Source organism: Drosophila sulfurigaster, chromosome 3, assembly GCF_023558435.1.
Source record: "Drosophila sulfurigaster albostrigata strain 15112-1811.04 chromosome 3, ASM2355843v2, whole genome shotgun sequence".
NCBI classification, from domain to species: Eukaryota; Metazoa; Arthropoda; class Insecta; order Diptera; family Drosophilidae; genus Drosophila; species Drosophila sulfurigaster.
Window position 1 is genome coordinate 33,800,485 of NC_084883.1, and position 16,270 is coordinate 33,816,754.

At 33.1% G+C, this 16,270-nt stretch overlaps 3 protein-coding genes across 4 annotated transcripts in view; 2 read left to right on the plus strand and 1 right to left on the minus strand.

The window, feature by feature from the left end:
• Positions 1-16,270, plus strand: part of LOC133841217 (uncharacterized) — a 40,051-nt gene that overhangs the window by 1,676 nt on the left and 22,105 nt on the right. The gene's annotated exons all lie outside the window — the stretch shown is intronic.
• LOC133844411 (reticulon-3-B) lies at positions 9,116-10,221 on the minus strand. Of its 2 annotated transcripts, XM_062278370.1 has the most exons (3): positions 10,082-10,221; positions 9,532-10,016; positions 9,116-9,478 (listed from the first exon to the last, which is right to left on the minus strand). In XM_062278370.1, the coding sequence occupies exons 2-3, from the start codon at positions 10,013-10,015 to the stop codon at positions 9,174-9,176; spliced, it is 789 nt and encodes a 262-aa protein (XP_062134354.1). In that variant the 5' UTR covers position 10,016; positions 10,082-10,221; the 3' UTR covers positions 9,116-9,173. The 2 variants fall into 2 exon arrangements, with proteins under 2 accessions (XP_062134354.1, XP_062134355.1); XM_062278371.1 differs by lacking the exon at positions 10,082-10,221 and having other exon boundaries at positions 9,532-10,063.
• On the plus strand, positions 11,277-14,218 carry LOC133840037 (fibrinogen-like protein 1). Its single transcript, XM_062271689.1, has 3 exons — positions 11,277-11,387; positions 12,866-13,731; positions 13,791-14,218. The coding sequence occupies exons 1-3, from the start codon at positions 11,277-11,279 to the stop codon at positions 13,909-13,911; spliced, it is 1,098 nt and encodes a 365-aa protein (XP_062127673.1). The 3' UTR covers positions 13,912-14,218.

Below are 16,270 nucleotides of genomic sequence, written 5' to 3' on the forward strand. Positions count from 1 at the left end.
CAAACACATTCATACTGGGAACTGGGCTAGTTTTTGGGGTTTATTGTCCGATTATAAAGAAAATTATGGAACTGATAAGGAAATACCTAGGAATCGCTAAAGTTCTGAGTCTTATCATTAAGTGCATGAGTCAAATATGTTTGGTCGTTGATATCAACAATTGTTTTTTTGTGTTTATTTTCTTCAAAGCTTATATTGTTGAATGCCTTTTAAATCGTAGTTTAACAATGACAAGTATTAAATTGTTATTAAATAAATTTGTAAAAAAAAAAAACAATTTTGGAGTCTATTGCTTAGTTTGTTGGGGATTATAAAGAAATTTATGAAACAGATAAGAAATTGCTAAAGTTTCAAACATGATCAAAATATAAGTGCGTGAAATAAATTTGGTTGCTCAGATCAACAACTGCTAACTATGTTTTTTTCCTTAAAATTTTAAATTGTTGAAGTATTTAATTCTTTTTAAAAAGGTTAATAAAAGCGAATTCTTTCTAGGGTCTTTATTGCTTAGTTTTTGGGGTTCACTATCCGATTACAATAAAACTTAAGGGACAGATAAGGAAATACTTAGAAATCGCTAGAGTTTAGTGCTTAAATCAAATATGGTTTGTCGACTTGAATGGTTTAAGTGCCGTAATAAGTGCGGGAATAAGTGCTGCAATCGTTAAGGCCGACAACAGTTAATTCTGGTTTGAGGTACACATATTTCTTATGAATTTTAATTTGCTTGTCTTGTTTAGAAGTGAAGTGTTTTCTTTTTTACAGATTCTGCTTTAATCAGTTTCACAATAATTGATAGTTAAAATGAGATTTTGTTGAAATAAAATTCAAGTAATAGCATGATATGAGAAACTTATTCTTTGGCAGAAAAAATTGTGGAAAATTTTGAAGCATGAAACTATAAATTAGAAATTGAAAGGCAAACCTAATATCAACTGAGCAATTATCGTTTATTACAATAAATTATAATATAAGATAGGTGTGTATTATCGCGAACTTATAAAAAAAGTATTAATTTATGAGGATTTAACTCGGCTCAACAGTTTCATGATCAAGTTATATTCTTTTGTAGAAAACTATTCACAATTTTGGGATACGCATTTATACTTTTAAAATTAATATATATTTTTTTAATTTTAACGAACACTGAGTCTTAAGTTAGCAGTTGTCTCTTTTTGTTTTCTATAGATTGTAATAATTTTAGGAACTATATTATGTCCATAATTTATAACAGAAAGATTTAATGTATAAATTATAGATTTTCTATTTTAGAGATTTATTAAAAATTTATTTATACAATTTGTGTAGGGTTTTTATTATTATTTCTTTAATTTGAAATATATATTTCTAAATTATTAAAGTTTGAATTATTGTGAAGCTGTTCAAAAAGTTTATGCAAAATACTTGATAAACAAGGCTTTGAATAAGTAGTTGCTTGTATAGTTCTTAAGCTGCGACTTCTTAAACAACAAATGCATTGACAAAGCTTGCGCATACTCGATGCGTCTGGTAGGAGAGGGGGTAAGTGGGGAAGTGGGGAATCCCCTGGAGCTTAGGCAGCTTCTGATACAGCTATGACAGCTAAACAACCTGCATTACTCAAGTGTTTGCTTCTTGTGTTTATAAATAAATTTCGTGTCTGCCAAAGTTGCTGGCCAAGATTTACGATTTACGAGTAACGACTGCAAGTTCTTCTGGCTATTGAATATGCGACTGAGTGCGAGTGAGTGTGAGTATGAGTGTGAGTGTGAGTGCTCATGTGAATGCGATGAATGTGCTGCGAGTATGTGCCTTGTTTTCGGGCTGCACAGTGTGCGATAAAGTTCCTCTCCCTTCCCTTTAGTTGGAGGTGTAAAATATGCAAATCGCTTTGCAGTTATTCTTAGAAAGTTGTCAGTTTCCAAGTCGAGTCGAGTCGAGTCGAGCTGAGCCAAGCGTGCAAAACGGCAAATGCACTTGACACCCTGCAACTTGCCCTTGCCACTTGCCACTTGCCACTTCCAACTTGCCACTTCCAACTTGCCACTTGCTACTTGCCAGTTGCAACTTGTAAGTTGTAAGTGTTTAAAAAGCAATTTATTGTTTTGCCCAAAGTAAGCACCTTAACCCATTCTTTTGTTTTTTGGCCTTTTGAGTAAGCTGCTGCATGTTCTTCTCAATACAAAACTCTTGTTTTACTTTATGCATATTTTGTGATTTGGTGTCTTATGCAACTGCCGCGGGGCTTTATTACACTCGCATTCAATTTGAACACTTTTGCGACACTTTCGTTTGTTGGTTTTCAAGTACAGAATCCTTAGGTGGAAGTGGAAGTATATTTTATTTAATATTGTATAAAAAAAGACATTATTAATTGGTAAAAATATATGGTAATTCTCTGGTAAATGACGCGTGCGACCAGCTTTACAGTGAAAAAAAAAAATATTCTGAAACAATTTTAAAAATAAGAAATGGTTATTTTTATAGCTCTGGATTAGTACATTAATTAGAGCTAAGAATGGTTTTGGATTTTTTGTTCTATTTTGTTTTCTGTTGCGATAATTGCAAAAATTAACAAATTCGTACGCAATTCCAAAAAATTAAGGAATTTATATATTTTATCGTAAAGCAGAACAAGTTCCTAAAATCAATCTTAGCTCTAAAAATAGTGCTAATCCAAAGCTTTAAGAATTACCTTCACTTATTTTTAAAATTGTTTTAGTTTATGTTTTTTTGTCACTGTAAAGCACGCGACATTTACCAGAGTATTACCCATATAAAATAATATTATATAGCGTTTTTATACTTTGTGCCGGCAGGAAATGTATGTAACAGACAGAAGAAGGTATCTCCGTATCTCCAAAAAGCATTTCTTTATTTCTTTCATTCTTGATCAGCGTCAACAGCCGAGACGATACAACAATGTCCGCCTGTCTGTCTGTCTGTCCATCTGTCCGTGTAATCACCTAGATCTTAGAGACTATAAGCGATAGAGCTTATAATTTTTCGACACTACTTGTAATGCTTGCACGCAGATGAAGTTTCCACTTTCACTCCAGCAAATCGACAAAAATTGAATAACAAGCGTAACGTTGACGTTTGTGTAGCGAATTTTAGACAATTAATAAAGCTACTTAAGAAACACTTTTGTATGGCAAATTACTCCTACTGCAATCGGGTCTTAGCTGATTTGGCTGACAATCTGGTATATTTTGACTTTGACTAATAATATAATAATAACAGTCTGATATTAAAACTGCACAGTACCTAAATAAATTCATAATAAATCATAATAATTTACAACTATCATTAACAGTTTTTCCTAATTTATAAAAAAATAATAATTGGTCTTGTGGTTCATAAATAATTTGATCATCATCTATATAATGTATTCAATTTAGTTCTAAAATTAATTCAATAGCTAAATTTAAAATTAAAAAAAATTCTGTTTTAAATTATTGCCTTTTTAAGTTTGTTGAATGTGTAGTCATCTTTTTTATACAATTACAAATTTGCGACACTTGAATAAAATGTTATCAGTGCGAAATAGATAAATAAAGGTTGTGCAAAATTATGAATAATAATTCAAATATTAACAGAGAAATAATGTAAGTTTATGGCAAACGCGTCTTATTAAACGAGTGGGTGTTGATAAAAGTCGCAAAAAATAGTGTAACGTAAACATTGAAATCCAATCTATTATTATAATATATATAGATATATGTAAATGTCAAAGAACTAGCGTCATCCACCCTCAACCCTCAGTTTTCGAACTGAAGACTTATTTTACCAGAACTAAGATGGTCACACCTTAAACTCGCATACCAAACATTCCACTGCATTTCATATTCCCGAACATATATTAGAAATATTGTGTAACCAAATTTGAATTCTGGAAGGCAATTCCTTAAAAATTTTATCACTGACTACACTGACCTTTAAAAAAGTTCCAATCTAAAAGTGTTGTATAGTTTTGAAATACAGTCTTACTTTTAGCACGTTACACTCAAGATGGAAAAAAATTGCTAAGCTCACGTCTAATTGGTTTCGTTTTCAAACTCAATTTCACAGTTCAGTTTCCTTTAGATGTTGCAGTGTTTTTTCTCGAGCAATGTTCCAACTGCATGTGTGCAAAGTATTCGAAGGGAAGAGTGACAGGATCTCAACTGGTAGGCAAACCAAACAAAAGTCCAAGCCCGTAAACTCTCAGAGGCAATAAGCATAACTGTCTGTCTGCTTTTTGCTTTGAACTCCATCGGAAGTTGCACCCAGACTTCATGTCTTCTTGTTGTTTTTTGTAGAATTTGGGGGGATGTTGCATCTCGCATTGCACTCGGAGTGAAAATCGGAGTACAAATCAAAGACAGGTGAATAAAAGGGGAGAGTAAAGGAAGAGAGTATTGGTCCTTGGGCTGCTTGGAGGCATTAATTGCATTCTGCAGCATCACATTGCACTTTCAATTAGTTGCAAATGCCTTCGTCTGCAACTCAAACTCCGACTCCAACTCTAGTTGCCTTCGCAGCCTTTGGCAAAGTAACAGGAAACGGAAGTTAAGTGCTGAGGCGAGGCGTTAAGTAAAATCAACCCCCAACAACAGCAACGAACTTCCCAGAGCCATGACATTCGAGAATTATGCATTAATTGAAAGGCGATGTTGACTCGCCCCCAATCTGACTGACTTTAGCTTGGGTGCAACTTGTGTTGATTTGTTTTGGCAGTTACCCAAAGTTGACCCATGGCTCGGCTTTGACTGCACCTTAACCCCTTGTTGCCCCCTGCTCTTTCTCTCCTTTTGGACTGCACTTTGCTGGCGGGCGAACAAACATCGAGACAGACTTGTTGTCTAATGCATTTCAAAAGTGAATTTATGGCTTTTCTTTTGGCTTTTTGTTGTTGTCTTTCCTTCGGACTTACGCATTTTGTTTATTTTCAATGTTAATTAAAGCTTACGATTAACCTAATGCGCTTAAGGCGCTTTCATTTCTTATCACAAAAAATCAGATTCAGAGTCTTTTCAATTAGCTCACAGCTTTTCCTCTCACAATTAAAGGCAATAAATTTGCACATAAAACCATAAATCAAAGTCCGATCATAATCGCAAAGCGCAAAGTAAAATAAAACAAATAAATATAGTGAATACTTCACTTCCTTTTTCGTTGGCCAGTCGCCAACCCCCCAAAGTTAACGGGGGAAGGGGAACCCCACTGACCACAATGAAAGCTTAGCCGATTTTGGCAACTCAGCCAAACCGATGGTTGAACATCGTTTGGTTGCCTTTATTAATTGTCCAACTGTCTCCAATCATAATTAATGAACTTTCGGCACATCCTACAAGCTCTTCACTTCCTTCTTCTCTCCTCAACCTTTGTCGAGTTAGTCCGGAATTCAAATAAAACTCTAATACTCGCATGTATATAAACATGAATTTATTTTGGCACACCATAAATCTTTCGTTTGGCAAATCTCTGCTTCGAATTTTGGCTCGGTTTCATTTGGTTTTGTTCTCTTTAACACATTTATTTAATGGGTCAAAGTGGCTGCAATTAGGCACATTACAAGGATTTACTGGGATTTCGTTTAACATTTTATTAGCTCTAGAAATGTGCGATTAAGTTTAGAAGAGTAATGGGAAATTTTCGAAGTTTGAAGTATTTATTGTCACTTTTCTTAAAATATTGTTTTTGTATTTACAACAAGTGTTAAATCATTAACAACGCAACTATAAACTAGATATTTTAACATTGTGAAATTAGAGTAATTTAAAGATGAGTGATTGGCATCTGGCAATCTGATATGCTTAGTACTCTATAGTATATTTTGAATGTACTACATATTATATAAATATACCGAAGGCTACATTCGGTATATATTGCAGTATATAGTACCATATAACTACACCAAATATCGCCTTATATTTTTTTTTTTAGTATTTTGGGGAATATTTTGTAGTATATTTTGAATGAAGTGAATACTAATATACCAAATTATAACTTTCGGTATATTTTAATATATTGCGGTATATTAATTTGGCATATTTTAAGCATAATACAGTTTTGTTCTCGTTGAAAATTGGTAACAGGTGTCTCACAGTCGAGCTGACTCGACTGTAGCTTTCTCATTCGTTTTCACTGTGCATATTTAAATGTCTAGTTGTTTATATAAATTCATTTAATAAGCTAAAGTATTTCTTGTCGCTTGAATTTGCTGCTCATATTAATATATTATAAAATACCATAAAACCCAAATGATAATAAAATGTAGAATAGAATTGTGGCTTAAAAAAAAAAATTAAAATAAATATAATACTATACGTCACTTTGATTATGCTAAAATGCAGACAAAGGAACAGTTGAACAAACAAAGAAAAAAATCAAAAGGTATTGAATATTATTCAATGCCACTTGATTTGCTTTTCTTGAAACGAATAATGTTGTCTCTATGTAACTTTGTCTCTAGAAGAGTTAAAGCTGTGCACACTGAATTTGTTATCTTTTAAATTTAATTAAATTTCAACAGTGTGTAGATCTGGGAAATTTACTTAAGCTCATTGTTTTCGAAAAACATTTTAATCTTAATCATTTAATTTAATCTCAAAACTGAGCAGACTTGATTGCTTAAATTTAAGCTACTGAGCAGTCTAGTTTGCTGCTAGTCTACTTCACTTTCAGCTACTTTATGTGCCTTGCTTAGGTTATCATTTTGTTGAAACTGTACCTGATGATGTCACATATATTCGCTTCACTCATTCGCTTAGTATCTTTCCCAGATTTACAGATACACATTGTGCTGGTCTGTACCTTAATGACAGCCTATAAATAATTTCGAGCAAACAGTCAAGTAGCAAGCTTAGAAATGCTCAAAGTAATCCCACAGAATTTGCATATGAATACGTAGATATCTCATCATGAGTGTGACTTGTGCCCAACCCTCCTCCTCCTCCTCCACCGCCCTGTAAGAGCCAATTGTGTGTGAAAAATTGGGCAGCAATTGCAAACAGAGAGAACACACATGGATGAGAAAAGGGGGAGGGAGAGGGTTGTGTGATGGATTCCCTTTTTTACAGACTAGCCCTTTCAGTCTGCTAATGACTAATGATGCCACAATTTATCTCAGATTATTTTGCTAGCAAGTGTTAATGTTTTTTAATTTGCATTACGTCGCTGGAGCTTCGCTTTCCTCTCCCCGCATTCTCTTCTTCTCTACCATGTGTGCATAATTACTTAAAACGTAGCACGATGTGTGGAAAAGCGCCATTGTCATCATTTTGAAATTATTTAAATTCTAGCAACTGACTAACTGCCACAACTGATTAATGAGCAAGAGACGCCCCCTCCTACTCCAAGCACCGCAAAACCCCTTAGACTTCACCCCCTCTAACAAACATTTTCCTGTTTGCTTTTAAGCTCAGTGCTAGCAAGTGCTTCGATTTTATATGGTTCTTAAGAAACTCGACTGATAATTATACGGGATTTGCATGTGGAATTTTCCACATGAGCAGCAGAGTCATTCAGTTTCCAGAATATATTGTGGGGGAAATATTGTAAGCAGATAATAAGAAGAGCAGAATTCTCTTAATGTAGAAAATAAGTAATTAAAATTTAAAATCGGAAACATTTTTTTTTTAATACTTTCTTAATTTATTAGGTCCAACCATTTCATATGATTTTTGTTTGCTTTTTATTTTATTTTTAAATGCTAAAAAGTAAAGGGAAACGAATTACAGTTTTGATGAACATAAAAACTAGTTTTTAGGCTTCAAATCATTGTTAATTAATAATATTTTATTAAACTATTTTTTGTGGTATTTAAAAGGAAAATAATAGGTTTATTTGCGTCACATATATTTAGTCTTTATTATTCAACCAATCCAGCATTTTCACACTGGTTTTGCTATTCGAAATCAGTTATTTTTCATGTATAGTATAATTGTCAAATGTTTTAAAAATCTCCATTATTTCAAATCACCAAAGAATGAAGAATATTCTCACATCTAAAAGACAAATATTTAAAAGGAAGAAAACTTTAATTTTGTCACTTTGATGATGGATAAATTCTCGATTATTTTTATCAGTATTTTAAAGAATTCCTACAAGTTTATTTATTTATTTATTAGAGGCATAGATTATTAATTTATTTTATAAGCTAGCATAAATGTAATAGCACTGGCTGCTTTGGCCTTTGGCTATTCCTACAAGTTGAAAAATATTTCCATTCACTTCTTGAGTTTCCACTAATTTCACTAAGCATAGAATGAAGAATTTGAACATTTGAAAGGAATAAAACTATATATATTAAAACACACATTATTACAGCACGTTTCGAGAGATAATTTCTCCACTAGAAATGCTAGAAATTCTTACATGCGTGCAATTTGAATACTGTCGCCCATCGTTGGCTGTTCAACTGCGCAAATAAATCTAATGCAATTACCTTAAAAGCGCCAAAGCGATAAAAGCATATTCCGCATACGGATTTATATACGCTCGCTGCAATTTTACACAAAATTTTTATGACATTTACGCGCAGCAATAAAAACTAAACAAATCCGCAGTATTACGATCAAATGCTAATGGCGCCAGGGTCAGACAGAAAGACAGACAGACAACAAAAAGAGAGGAACAGCATCAGTTTTAGCTTCAGCTTCAGCTTCAACTGATTGATGAATTGCTTCGGTTTGAGTTGCCAGTTGTCAGTTATCTATTTGTTGTTGTTGTTGTTGTGTAATTGAAGTGCTTACAAGGGACTTTTGTGGTGTGTAATGACAGACATTCGACGTTTTATGAGCCAAACAGACATGGAAGAGAAAACTAATTACCTTAGTTTGCCAAGAAACGAAATTTTATGCTTGTGTTTTGTGTTGTGGCTTGACACTTTTCGATGGATGTTTACTCAACATTTTTAATGGCATTTTGCATACGATTTAAATTTGATGCGGCTGCAGTGCATCGATAAAGCAGGCGACCCTTTTTTTTTACAACATTTACGAGCTCAAGGCGGCGAAAATTTTTGTGGCATAAAAACGCATCGTCGTCGCCATCATAAAAGTGTCTTCGTTTACAAATATTCATAGTGCAGTGAAATATTCTCCCTTTCGGTTGCTGATGTGTGAAAAGACTTTTGACGACATTAAAGCTGCAGTTGTGGAACTTTTATTAATATAACTGCAATTGATTAATCATGTCAAATTCGCTGCTTATGTCCCCTTGTAATGCTGATAGTCCTCCATAGAGACATCTTCTTGTGCCCAGTCATAGTCCGATTCAGCCGAAATATATTGACCCATATTAAGCTGATCAATCTCACAATCGATGCCATTAGACTTCTGCCTGTTCGAAGATATAACCTGAGGATCCACGGCGACAGTTGGAGCTGAAGAGTGCGACTTCTTTTTGGTCGCAAATAAGCGAGTTTTAAGCTGCTGCAAGTGCTTGAATTGATTGTTTATAAAGGGCTTCTTCCACTCGTAGAGTTTGGGCAGCGTAAACAGCATAACAAAACCTAACAAAGAATTTAATTTATATATATTTTAGTTGTATTTCAAATTCATTTACCTATCAAAACCATCGTCATGCCATTGATGTAATCGCCGAGCACATTGAGGCCACAGAGTGCGATCAGAAATTTCAAAGAGTCCACAAAATCCTCAATAAGTATTAACGAGCGCAATTGGCAAAGTATTGGATTCACTTTGATAACAATTAAACGTGCTAGACGAGCAGCAGATTCCTCTGAGATGCTCACATCAGTCTCCAGAAAGTTTTGATACGGATGATCCATAATGTGGCTCTTGCTCAGCTTACGCATGCCCCAAATGTGGCAGCAATAGCTCATGCTGATCAACACAATTAGTACGCCAAAAACGCTCACCACACTGATGATTGAATTCGAGGCAATGTCCATGAGAATCATCAACATCAGAAGAAAGACGAATGAAGTCTTGCGCCAATTACGCCACAAGATCAGCTGCATGAATTCGCTATTGGTCCCAGAATCCTTGGAGCCCATCTTACAGTCATTATCCTTATTGAACTCCATTCTGAAGCAGAAATTCCGTTAAAAGAGATTTCTGGTTTGTCTAGAAACTAAATTGGATATACTTACTTTTCAGAGAATTATTTTTCAAGGCTTGCGATGAGGAATAAGTTGTAATGAATTGATATGAGAGTGTATGAAGTAAAAGCCTACTTTTTAAATTTAAATATAGACACTAGATTTTCGATTGTATGAGTATTGGAGTTCACTACGCTTTAAAATATTTGTGTGATCATTCATTTGCCGGTCTTCTAAAATTGTTTCGATATTTGAATATTATTATATTATTCTAAAATAATTTTATAGTTTTATATTTATTTATACTTTTTTAATTAAATAAAATAAGAAAAGTATTTTTAATTAAATAAAATAAGAAAAGTATTGCGATTTTATTAGTTAACCAAATAAGTTAGCTAAGAATATAAGCTTGTTTCTTAAAATTGATTAACACTTAAGATTCAAATTCTTCCTAGTATAATTATTAAGATACAAAAGTGTTTAAACTAATACTTTGTATACTAATTTTTGGTACATAACTTTTTTCCCTGCTTAGAAATAAAATATAAATAGGATAAAGTATTACAATGAGTTTATATTTGAATGTAATTGGATTTAACATAAGAGGAAATTGATGAGAGAACTGCAAGTAAATTTATTAATATAACGTTCGTTTTTAGGGAATCTTAAAGTAACATGCAAATTCGTCTTTGTTCTTCTTTACTCAGTTCAACCACAGGTATCATATGCTGCCAGCTGTTGCCAATAAATTGAAATTTCATTTCAGTTTGATAACCAAATAGGAATTGTCTGGGGAAAAGGTTTCATCTTGTATTATGTTAACGCAAAATCCTTTTGATTTCAAAGTTGGGCTGAATTCCTGTCAACTTTGCATAAAATTGAATTTTTTATTTCGTTTATTTTAAAACAGTTGGATTTTTGTTTACTTAAATATTTCTTAGAGCATACTTCTCTACTCGATTGTAGTTTGTTGCTTCCAGCTGCTTCACAGCTTCTCTTGCCTTTTGATCTGTTGCACCAAACAAGTGTCACGTTTTACACTCAGTCGGAACCTTTTGATTTCTCAATGATTTCGGCAAATACGTCACTCTCTCTAGCTTGCTCTCGATGTGGAGGTGTCACCGTCAATGGGTCACTAAAAGCCCTCAGCCTTCTGTGAGGTCCTATCGAGTGGCATTTGCCAATTGATTTGTCAAAGGAATTACGCTGATATTTTGGGCAAATAATACAAATCAGTGGCGTCAAAATGACATCAAGTGGCTGTCGAGTTGAGAACCACCCTCAAAAAAGAGAATCCGCATTCGAAGTGGGAAATCACTTGCCGGTCTCTGAGTATTATGTACTTAAAAGCGGTCGAGTGAGAATAATATATAATGAATAATGGCAAAGCATAAACGAATAGTGTTGTTAAGAAATTAAATAGTGTTGTAAAGTGCTACGGAACTCAATAGTTTATCCACAGAATTTCTGAAAAAACTTAACTTCCCAAATTACAAGTATGTTGAACTGATCTATTCTCTACATTTTGCATAATACTTTATCAAGAATATAGTGCTTAGTTAAAATGTTTTATTTAATATTAACATAGTTCTGAATATATTATCAATTGCAATAATTCCAAACATTTGCTGGCTAATTCTTACACCTTGAGAAAAATAATAGTAACAAATAAAATTAACAGCAATTTGAAACATTCTAATTGCTTTGGAGCATACAAATTTTAGATTATACAGTAAGAAAAATTGATTTTATATGCTTCGTTTTTGTGTTATTATTTTTTGTTATGAGTATTTAAATTTTATTTTGAATTTTTGGTTTTTTTTTTAGATGTATATTGTGCCACCTAAAAGGCTAATTATATATTAATGGATGAATACTTTTGAAATGCCTTTTACAATTATTTTATGTTATATTAAATGAGCAAGAATTAATTTATTGTAATTTATATAATTGATTCGCATAAATTATATAATAAGTTGTAATTTCAGAGAAAGCATTCCTAAGAAGTAACCAAAAATAGTTAGTTCAACTTTCTCTCAGTGCACCTAGAACAAACATCGAAATCCAAAATCTGACTTTTAATAGGACAAATTGTTGTAGTTTAATTAACAGCTTTAACGCATTTTTTATTTCACGTTCATGGCTTATCATTTAAATGAGATTATTATTAAATTAAATTAGTTTTCGAAACGCAAATTTTATAAATAAAACAAAGGCTGACGGCGAACACAATTATTTACTGGTACATACTCTATTATAGTTTATATATAGACACATTATATTAACACATTCTTACAGCTTATTAAATTGAACAAGTGAGAAAGCTACATTTGTGTGTGCTCGGCTTTGAGACACCTATTATCCATATGCAATAAAAGCAAAACAGTGCGGTCATATTCTTAAAATATACCAAATGAATATACCGGAAAAATTCAAAAATATATCGCAATTCGAATTATACCATAAAATATTATTATAATATATGAGTATAAATATATTTACAAACATAATATATTAATAAGTAACTTGCTTCCCTATTAATCTTGCATATTTAGTATTCTGCTAAAGGTTATCAAAAGTGTCAAAAGCAGCAACGGATTTAATCACATATTGGAAGCGCAACTGCAAACTGACACTTTCCTTTTCATCGTTGCAAATAAGAGGCATTCAGTTGATTTTTAGTTCTGTAACGAATCGGAATAAAATATTAAAATGAATATTTCGACTTATACGCGTATATTGGCAATATTGTTAATTGTATTACAAGTGAATAGCACGGTAAATATGTTAATGCAATTAAATATACGATAAGTACTAAGTTAATATTCCATTCAGTGCATCAACTTAAAAGAATTGGATAATCAGTGCAGTACCTATTGCTATCAAGTTGTTAAGCCCCTTCTACAATACGTAAATACGGTCAAAGAATATAATGAGCTACAGCATACAATCAAGTTACAAGCGGAATCTATAAAGAATCTAAATGAATTGATAAAGTCTAAGGATATACAGCTAGCACAGCAAACTAAATTGAGTGAATCGTATGAAAGTCAAAATCAATATCAAAAGAAACTTCTTGATCAATATGAAATTCAATTAACTACCTTAAAATTAGAAATCTCTTTGAAAGATAAAGAGATTAAAGATTTGCAATCTCAAAATCTAAAAACAAAAGAGCTTCAAACTCAAATCACAGCAACTAAACAAGCATTCAGCTGCTTTGGCAAATTGACGTATCTTCATGCCTTAAGAGTCCCCATATTTCATAGAATAACAGTTCCATGTGTATCGAATTTACCTGAGGCTGGAGCTGGTTGGACTGTTATCCAGCGGCGTAAGGATGGTAGTGTGAATTTTAATAGAACGTGGTCAGAGTATAGAGACGGCTTTGGAAATTTTCATGGTGAATTCTTTCTTGGACTGGAGAAGATTCATTTGCTGACACAATCCCAACCACATGAATTGCTTGTCTTCCTTGGTGACTTTTTTAATGAAACCCGATATGCTCGATATAACAACTTTGTCATTGGTAACGAAAAAGAATTCTACGAGTTAAAAGAACTCGGAACATTCTCAGGCACTGCTTCCGATTCAATGCAACCTCACATAAATCGAAAGTTTTCAACACCGGATAGGGATTCTTCTAACAATTGCGCTAAATTTTATAGTTCTGGATGGTGGTTTTCCAATTGCTATCGGTGGTAATAATTTAAGATTGTTGGCAATAGAAAAATTTACATAACATTGTATTATATTTCAGCAATCTTAACGGAAAATATATAAATTTGGATAATGGTACGGATATCAATGGCATTGAATGGAGATGGTGGAAGGCTCGACCGATGAAATTTGCACAAATGATGATTAGGCCACTTGAGTAAACTTTAATAAATAATATAAACACAAAAGTTGTTCAGCATTTCAAAAAATTGTTTAAAATTGTATGTTTTTAAATGAAAAGTTAATATATTTTGCTTTATATCGTTTAAATTGTAATCAGGTTCTGTCTGTGATCGATGAACATGTTTCAATGTAAACTATGAGATACCCACTAACAAGTTGCAATAAAAGGTAAACAATACCAAATGAATATTTTCTATTAAATATACCAACCAAATATACCAAGATATACTTATATGCACATTTATTTGATATTATATTTTATGACCACATGCAAATATACCAAAAGCGATAAAAATAGTGTTGTAAATTGCTTAAAAAAATCAATACTTTCTCTTTTGGAAAATATTAAACGTATTTTGTAGATTTTGGTAAAGAATTAATAGAATTGAGTTTTAAAATATTTTTATAATGTACTACCTTAATTACGAAGTAAATTTGTAATACAGTTTATACACAAATTTGTGCTTTTTCCAAATAAATACTCAATGTGTTTGAAGTTGTCAAGAAAGACAACATTTTACTGTAAATAAAACTAGTTTTTTTTAAACCATATTGTTTAATAACAATTCATAATGAAATCAATCTATATATTTCTTGATTTAAGTCTTTGAAGAAATGATAAAACTGTTTATGCTGAGCATTCTGTTCGCTTTATAGGCTAACTCTGAAATCAAATAAGACAATGTCAGAGTTCGCATGCCAAAACACACACGAAATTGTCAGCCATAAATTAAACTAATATACAACAGGCTCTCAAGCAATGCCTACCAAAGCCACCCAACCCCCTTTTCCCCCGTTGCTCGATAGGAATGTGGAAGCACAATAATCAAGCCAAATGCTGTAGCCAAGTCGAATTACAGCCACAATTCGAATGTGAATGCGAGTGCGAGTTCGAGTTGCGAGTTAAGGTAACGCATGGCAATGGCCATAAAATGACACTGAGTGTCAGTTTCAATTAAACATGTTGACAGCTGTAAGGGGCCCCTTGTATTCAACTCTTGAACTAGAATAGTAGTCAAGCTTATATTGGCAGGAGGGTTGTTTCGTTCCATAGGCCATTTCGATTTTAATACAAGAAATTCCGGACATTGTCCGGCCATGTGTAACAATAAGCTTGAAGAGTTGCAGAATGGGAAGCGAATACTTGGATGACAACTTTATCTGCAGAGAGAATCGTTCAGTAGTCTTAAGACATCTTACAACACTTTTGCCTTTTGCCAATTTTATTTTTAGTGTATCTTTGATTTTTGACAGCCAGCAACAAATTATACACATTTTAAGTAATTTTATGTGTTTGCTTTCATTTATGTATTTATTTGCATGCATTTCTTGAGATTTTTCCACATCATGTTTGCTGTCGTTGTCCATTGACAACCTTGTCAAACACTGCTCCAGACTGTCTCTCAGGGATTTAGTTTAATTAAACTATGTGTGTGTGAGTGTGTTTGGTTGTATACATGATGTTTGCATATTAATTTCCTGTAATTTTGATTGAGTTTTGCATAAATTTGCAAATGATCAAATATGCATTTAGTTTGGCATTAGGCAAGATAAACATTGCTGCAAAATTTTCATTCATTTTCAAGACATTCCTAAAGACAGGCAATTTTTTGTGTTATTTGCTTTCTTTCGAGATAGAGATAGAGTAAGAGTAAGTGTAGCATTCAAGGAACAACATCTCTTTGTTTTCGTCACGGACGAGTGGCGAAAAGCAATCACAGTCAACAATCCAATCTCCCCTTCAAGTTGCACAACAAAAATCCGAGTATTTGCCGCATTTTTCCCTGTTGGGGACGCCGCTCATCTTTTGTATTATTGGTGAAATTAGAATTTCTCATTAAAATAAGTGTTGGCACTGGACCCGGTTGACTTGAGACAAGGTGCTCGGCCATGGGGCAATAGACTTAAGTTGAGTATCTCGCCTTGGCTCCTCCTCGGTCACTCATTAGTTCCGCATCAAAATCTGACTGACATTCTTCTTGCCCCCAATCTCACTTTCTTTATATTTATCTCTTTCTGCATTTGTATCTTTATTTGCTCCCCAAAATGTTGTCGCATTGTTTTGCTTTCGTCTTCGTCTTCATCCGGGCAACTTGCCCACTTGAGTTGTTCTCTTTTTTCCTTTTTTGGGGGCATTAACTTTTTCAATTTTTAATGGGTTTTGTATCCAATTGCTGCAAACAGTCACTGGCTTGTTTGTAATTAAAACTGCAACTCATTTGAGTCGCATAAAAAATTAAAAGAGTATCTCGTCATCTTTTGGTACTTTGCGTTTAATAGGCTTAAAAACTGAAACACTTTGTGTTGTCAATGCTGTTCAACCCGTTTTCTGTGCTT